At 46.6% G+C, this 7,373-nt stretch overlaps 1 protein-coding gene across 1 annotated transcript; it reads right to left on the reverse strand.

Moving 5' to 3' along the window:
* Window positions 1-2,931: 2,931 nt before the first annotated feature.
* On the reverse strand, window positions 2,932-7,373 carry LOC129384791 (neprilysin-2-like). The gene is made up of 2 exons (XM_055070379.2): window positions 7,204-7,373; window positions 2,932-4,286 (listed from the first exon to the last, which is right to left on the reverse strand). Exons 1-2 carry the CDS (start codon window positions 7,234-7,236, stop codon window positions 3,942-3,944), a joined length of 378 nt encoding a protein of 125 aa, XP_054926354.1. The 5' UTR covers window positions 7,237-7,373; the 3' UTR covers window positions 2,932-3,941.

Consider the following 7,373-nt stretch of genomic DNA (forward strand, 5'->3'; position numbering starts at 1 on the left):
TATTCGGTTGTTTGTTATTTGACGAAATATACTTTGTACAAGCCAAGCATTTGTTAAAAATTGTGTATTTGTTTGTGTTTGGCCAATTTATTCCGTGCATGTATATATAGACAAGTTGAAGGTGTAATAATAATTATCTTTACTCGTAACAGTTGGAACATGCGATGATTTTTGGTTGCACATAGCACATAATTGAAGATGTATTGAGCTCGCCCCCCCTCTGCATGAGACTCTGCATTCGCCCTTGTAGGCCAATATAGCAAGAAATTAAGCAGATCTCATTGTGCTAAAGCGTCGCCATACTTATACTCCGTTATATGTACTAAGTGGGGTATTTTCCCTCGTGGGTTGGAGCCCATGGTGGAAGGCTCCATTGGCTCACGCCGCACCGCGGTTCACCTTTCGCTGCTCCTGCAGGTTTAAGCAGTTCCCCATGATGAAGTTGTGGGTAGTTGTATCGTGGGGGTAGACCAGAATGAACGGGCATATTCCAGGATGAAATGATACACTGTAGACTATTTTACAAAATGGACAGGAGGAGATGTAGTGTGTGAGGTGGAAGATGTGAACGGTAATGAGATTTGAGAATCAACGAGCTTGCAGTTATAGCGGGATACCTTGATACTTTCTATTGCGATCGCAATTATATGGACACTCCAGGCGAATTTAGGTCGTCGGCATCGTCTTGAGGTTCCGGATAAAGTACAAGTGCGATAGTATCACGGCCGCGTGTCGCATGTTGCAGGTGCGAGGGAAAGCTTGTGAGGGTGAACCAAGAACGATAGTGGATTGATGCGGTGGCATCTTCTCGCGCGCACAAGGAAGGAAGGCGAGGAGTGGGCGCGTCGACTTTTCGCGCGCATGGAGGTAGCGAGGAGATGGTCGCTAAAGGGCGCGCGCTAAAAGGGGAGGGGGGGGGGGGCAGGGGGAGCATGGCCAGCGCGCGTCTCCGCTTGCCACCGGCCGCGGTTGCAGTTTCGCCTTTCGGGCGAAACTGCAACTTGTTTAAAAAGTGGACTGGTTATAGTCGCTCGACGACTTCTAGATTAAACAAATGGTGGGCTGAGGGAAGTATATACTGCGATGTCTATAATATTCTAGCATTCTAGTGAATTTAAGTGGTTTTGTTGGTGCGTCATCTGGGTTGCATTATATTATGAAATGTGCCTTGCATAAGTTTGTATATTTATCTTCAGAGACACTGCTCAGGGTATATATGGATAAATATGTTGGCAGTGTAATGATATGTCCGTTATCGTTTCTCTCGACAGTAAAGACTACTCGCAAAACATAGCAAAGTCTCGAACACGCCTTCAACAATTCAGTAGTAGTCTTAAGGCCTTTATAGCGTTTTACTGCACGTTCAAATAATGAGGACTATAGTCTTAAAGGCTTTCATGACGTTCCATGTTCTCTACAATTAGCAACGGCTAGTTTTTCGGCGTGGGCTTTATTTACTACCTTTCTCACGCTTGCGAACTTTACAACGTAAAATGGAGCCTAACTGGCAACTGACTGATTCACCTTTAAGCTTAACCGACATTCGGTGTAATACATCAGCGACAACTTGTATACGATAGCCTAATCAGGGAACGACGACGCAACTTGATGCCACATGAGCCCAGTTGCACTGCACTGTCATGGCGAGCCGAAGAGCATGTAGGCAATAAGCCGCTGTTATTCTGGTTCCACATTGTTGTGTTTACGCGTCCACTGGCACTTCCGCCTATTGCTTCATTAACGAATTTACCAACACTTGCTGCAGTTTCCCGGCTCACTGGAATTTTCTATATAATTATTTTGGCAAAGTGCTCGATGTGTGTAAACAGGAGCAACCTCGGTGCGTTCTCTAAGCGGCTGCAGAATGAACAGTCAAAGCCAGTGCATCACAGGCTATAGTGTGAACGACAATCAAGTCGCACTTCATAGGTACATTACTTTCGGGAATGTCATTGTTACTGCATGTGAATCGAATGGCTAAGCGGTCGGAAGCTGACGTGACGAAAGGATTAGGTAGGTGGGACACTGCGAGGAGTTTTATACTTTTCCGGCTGTACATGGTGTGCGCGAACAATTTTGTGACGTCAAAGAGCGCGCGTGGGTGTAGCGAGGTAGATGTCGCTGTATGTCATGTCCTGAGAAAGAAATCGCCAATAAAAGATATGCTGTCTCACGTAGTATTATAGTCCATAGCTCGTGAACATTTTGTCAAACTCAAATTTGATTACTTCATTACATGCGCTACATATGACAACTCCAACCTACGCAGTTGCCTTCTCTACCCCCCCCCCCCCCCCCCCATCCCTTTTCTTTTTTTTCTTTTTCGGTTCCATATGCTTTATTTGAAGGATATGGGAAGGGTTGCTATGGATGGTTTTCACCTACGAATCCATACTCGTGCTCTAGTCCTCTCGCGTTTAACCTTTCGTCCTCATGCGTCATAGCTCCACAGTAGTGATAAAATGTGGTCTACTGGTTTTCAGTAATCGACGGGACGACTACATTATTTTTTTCAGTCCATACAAGCCTACATAATACTCGCTATGCGACTTAAAAACTAATAGCGATCTTTGTGTCGGGTAATAAATTTACCTCGGATTTTGGCCCTTTCCCCAATACAGAAGTTTGCTTCTCCACATTGCACCTTTGAATAAGTAACGTTTACCTTTCGAGGAAAGACGAAGAGCAGAATTTACACGCTAGTATTTTGCTATTGCGCGTGATTCCCTCACGGGAGCTATGTTGACATCCTTCCAGGTCACAAAACGCGCTCTCCGGGGACATGGACAATGCTTTAATACATAGTTTCAACAGATGCAGATAACAGCCAGTGTTGCTCGACAATTTTCACATCGTTGGTGGTTTAAGACCGTCTCGTTCACCACGACTTACCAAGGGGCGAAAGCGGAACTGCACTTCTTCACGTTGGGTCATTAATGAGGGCGAGGTGCCATCAATAAAGGAAGGCGGAGCACTCACCCGAGACGAGGTGTGAGGAAGAGCACGGGGGCGAGTGGTTTCCAAGCACGGTCAGAGAGCACGTAGGAATGTGTGGAGAAAACGGCTAATCGCTGGCAAGCTTCTAACGCCACTAATATTTTACCTTAACAAATTATTATTAACAAATCACAAAAAAAAAAAGTATACAGAAACCCAACTTCTATTAAAGCTGGCTTTTCCACACTAAAGGTATCATTGAGTAGAAGCCTACCTCTGTAGTACCCCTATGTTTTGTCGGAGACATCCAGTTACATGGATATTATTCATAAATGCGCTACTGCTATCCACAGTTCGGTCATATTTAAGGGGGAATCCGCGGAAGCAGCGTGTGCAGACTAGCGAAGGAACGCACACACATACAGAGGTTCCGCTGAAAGTGCGATGCCCTAACCGTGCATTAAAGTTCAGTCTAATTTTGGAGGGGAGGCTAGTGGGATGTGGGTCATCAGGTGGTGAAACGGGTCTTGTGGATAGTCGACTGTGACGCTCTGGGATAGCGAGATATAAAGAAGATACGAGGTGTTATGCCTCTACCAACGAGGTTTTCCTGCTAATTGCCGGCCGTCGGCGTGGGCTTTTCACCGTGCCTGGGACTTGAACAATAATGCTCACAAAGGTCACCAAGTGGCATTCGACAAAACTCAACTATCAGCGCCATTGTTGTATTTATTTGCGCGAGAACGATATGCTTACTTTTTCTTTTCACACTTGCAGCACTCTACTGTGTCATTGCAGTGCGCAGAAGGTCTAAAAACCTTCGTAAATCAATGTTGCCACCGACAGCACTCTCTGCAAGTGGTTCGCAAGAAATAAAAGATCGCACTGCATCGAAATCTTTGTTCTTGCCGGCATCACGCAATAAACTTTTTCTCTATAGGGGCTTTTGCAAATACAACTTTTGTTGTCGAGGGCGGCGTCGCGATCCCCCGCGGAGCCTCCTTCTAGAAGGCGCATTTATCCACGGGGTTCATCCTGGAGCCCGGCGCACAGTTGAAGGCTTCGCCAAAGCCGGGCAGGTTCATGGCGGGCACGTCGCACCTCGCGCGGTACGCGGCGTGATTGCCGCCGCTGTAGTCGCGCCAGACGCTGTCCGTGGACCACATGACGCAGCGGGACACGAAGTACAGCTGCTCGCCGGTCAAGTTGAGCGCGGAGCCGCCGCCGGGCACCGTGACGCAGCGCTGGTGCTCGGGAAGCTCTCTGAACGCCGCGTGCGACACCAGTGATCCCGCGAAGTCGGCCATGTTCTCGGACGCCTGACGGTCCAGACTGTCCGTCTTGCTCATCTGAGCAGGAACATCGAAGATTGGGCAAGTTTGAGATTTGTTTGATTTATTGCACATTTGTTTCACAATTTGTATGCTAGAGGATTGCTTCAGAAGAAGGTCCCAAGGAAAAAAAAAACATGGTAAGGAGCATCTCCTAAGAGTATAGTGTGCGTTTCCGCTTCTACGGCAAGTGTCCGCGGCCATTGAGTCCGATGTCTTCATGTTTGCCTGTACGCGTGTGACACCATACTTGTTAATTTATTTAGCAAGCGAATGTTTACAACAGTGTATACCAGATGATACAACTATTAACTTTACTGCGTATAGATGTCTAATATTTTGCTATCTCAATCAATGCTTCTCCTTTCGGGTGAAACTGCGACTTCATTTGTGAAGCTATAACTTATCGCAGGTTTCTTACATGCTAACGATTAGTTTAATCTTGCTTCTGGTGCTACCTTAAGGTGTTATGGTTACGCTTTAAGCAAAGAGCATTTGTTTAAACTAAAGATAATTTACGCATAATCAGTGTTTCTGTGAGAATGCCACATAGATTCACTGACACTTCACCTCTAACGTTGTCGGGACCTATTTATTCTTTGAAAATTACGTGATAACCTTATTTAGCTGTGAACATTTGGAGCTTAACTTCCTTTTGAAACGATGCAATTAAACCTCTGAGATTAACAACAACAAAAAAGCCGCAGTTTCTCCCGAAAGGCGAAACATCGATTGCGATAGCAGATTAGGAGACAGTAATACGATGTATGGATAGTACTTTTATAGGCCGTGTGAACTTGTAAACATTCGCTTGCTAACTAAATTAACCAGCATGGTGTCAGCGCGCACAGCAAACATGGCCACATCACACTCGATGACAGCGGACACTCGCTGTCAAAACGCTGGCGTGAGGAAACGCGGCAGCAGCGGCGAGCGAAATGACCTTCGTCTCTTCGTGCTGTCTATCGCTTCAACGCAAACTGAGCGCCGAGAACACATAGTACGCTCAAAGCTTACAGCAGCCGACGCACCCCATAGCAGATCGCTCACAAGATACGGCCGCGCGACTGCGCGAAGCCGGCACATGCGCAGTTCCAGCCGGAGTGGAACGCCGGCCCCTTCCTTTTTCTTCCCTCCGGCGCCTCGTAACTTTAGGTGCCTTGTGCGCGACGGAAGGCGGCGCGCTTTCTCCCTGCTTTCCTCCCTTTCGCGCTCGCGACAATGAGCCGCGATCGTCGGCTCCTCTCGCACGCTTTCGCTCGCACACACAGCGTACGGCGCGCGACAATGGTGTTATCGCCCTCAGACTTTATACGGAACATCACAGTGACGGCGACAGCAGAAATGCGCCTGGAATGCCCATGCAATTGCTATCGCAATGAGCTAATGAGCTGTGCGTTCTCAACGAAGTTATTACAGGTCACAGACCAACCGCCGCTGTAGAGAAGTGATTATAGCGTTCTGCATGCTGCCGAGCAAACGGTGGCTAGTTCTATTGCCGGCATCAGCGGGCGCATTCAGATCGAGGTGAAATGAAAAAAGAAAAATCAGAAGCCCGCTCGTGCACTTAGATTTATGTGCACATTAAAGAACCTCAAGCTGTCAAAATTCATCCTGAGCCCTCCGCTACGGCATCTCTCATGCATCCCCAGTATTTCTTTGTTAGGGTAAACCTTACAATTTAATCAATCAAGCGACACCTCATAGACAAGGCACGACCACCCACAATTCGCGTAGTGCGTGCAAGTGTCAGATATACCCGATATTTTGGCATCGGAGCGACAAGCTACCTTTAGTAAACACAAATTTGGACTTGTAGCTTTCGTTGAGTCACGTATAAGTTCCCGCCACTCACCTGTCGTGGCAACTCAGACTTAAGTGTTCGAAATATTTTTCCTAAATTAATAAAAAAAAGCGCTAATATTATACATAATGGAGCAGTAATGAATGGTATCAGTAATGAGTAGATTGACATGCCCATATGTTTATATGGCCATGACTCGAGTACTGATTTCGACTCGGTAATCTCGTAGGCAGCGAGAAGTGCAACCCAACAGTCATTACTCTAATTGGTTAGGCAAAGTTGGCATTTTAATCAATGCTGACGACGGTCTCGAAAATTTCTTTCGCTATGTATCAATCAGTTCAAGCCATCGCCTGAAACGAATATGACAGTGCAATTTGCAATTTCCATTTTCATTGAATTGAGGCATTTAAATACATCCCTTATAGAAAATATTTCTATTGTTTTCGGTTATTTCCAGAAAATTTGGGTCGCCTACCTCGGATTGCTTTCACAGAAGGTTTCTCGGTTTCTCGCCCGAATTACTGTGGTCCCATGGCTTACTGTAAAAAAATTTACACTGCGGGCCTCCAAATTCTTACTGCCGAGTAGAGGCCATTGAAGCATCCGATACGCTGGCAAGTGTCCAAATTAGCACAGCTCATTAAGCATAGGCCTTCCTACAAATATTGCTCGAGAGAACCCTGGCGCTAGTGTCTATGGGAGCTGCAAGCATGGCAGTTAAGCCAGCATGGTAATAATGGTTACTACGCCGATTTGCTTAAACTTAGTTTTTATAGTTTCCAACGGCTTTGTGACTTAACAAACTGATCATAATAAGCAACCTATGTCGTTATAAATGTCACAATTCGCAATCATTTGCAAGTGCGCAAAACGCTATCACATTTTGCGTTTAGAAATACTGGATTGCTTCGAATTGTAGGCCAATAAAGGCAGATAAGGCGTAGCGAACAAAGCCAGAAGAACGTCTGAAGTCACAAGCACGAAGATACACGTCCGTTTTCTGATCAATCATTCCTATGGTAACTGGACGATCGCGGTGCACCAGATTTCCCTCAAACAACTTTGGTATAGAAAACTATGACATTGAGGAGCTACGTGCTGGAGCTTTTGGTGGCAGTGAGTTCTGACCTTGGCGTGTTGGGACTGGAGGCAACTGATCATGCTCCCGTGCTTGCTCCGAGACCAATGCGTCAGCCACTGGCGAAACAGGCCGCTGGCGTCCACGCCGGCGCCTTGCGCATCGTACCCCCATGCGACCTCTCGTGCGCTATGATCTGCGCGGAGATAGCGTCATCATC

The sequence above is a fragment of the Dermacentor andersoni genome, chromosome 5 (assembly GCF_023375885.2).
Source record: "Dermacentor andersoni chromosome 5, qqDerAnde1_hic_scaffold, whole genome shotgun sequence".
NCBI classification, from domain to species: Eukaryota; Metazoa; Arthropoda; class Arachnida; order Ixodida; family Ixodidae; genus Dermacentor; species Dermacentor andersoni.

What these genes read in the sequence shown, in the direction of transcription:
- LOC129384791 (XM_055070379.2), bottom strand. Translation starts at nt 7,236, where the DNA reads ATGATCAGTTGCCTCCAGTCCCAACACGCCAAG. An exon ending in TCCAGTCCCAACACGCCAAG is followed by an intron (nt 4,287 to 7,203) that starts GTCAGAACTCAC and finishes GTTCCTGCTCAG; the next exon opens with ATGAGCAAGACGGACAGTCT.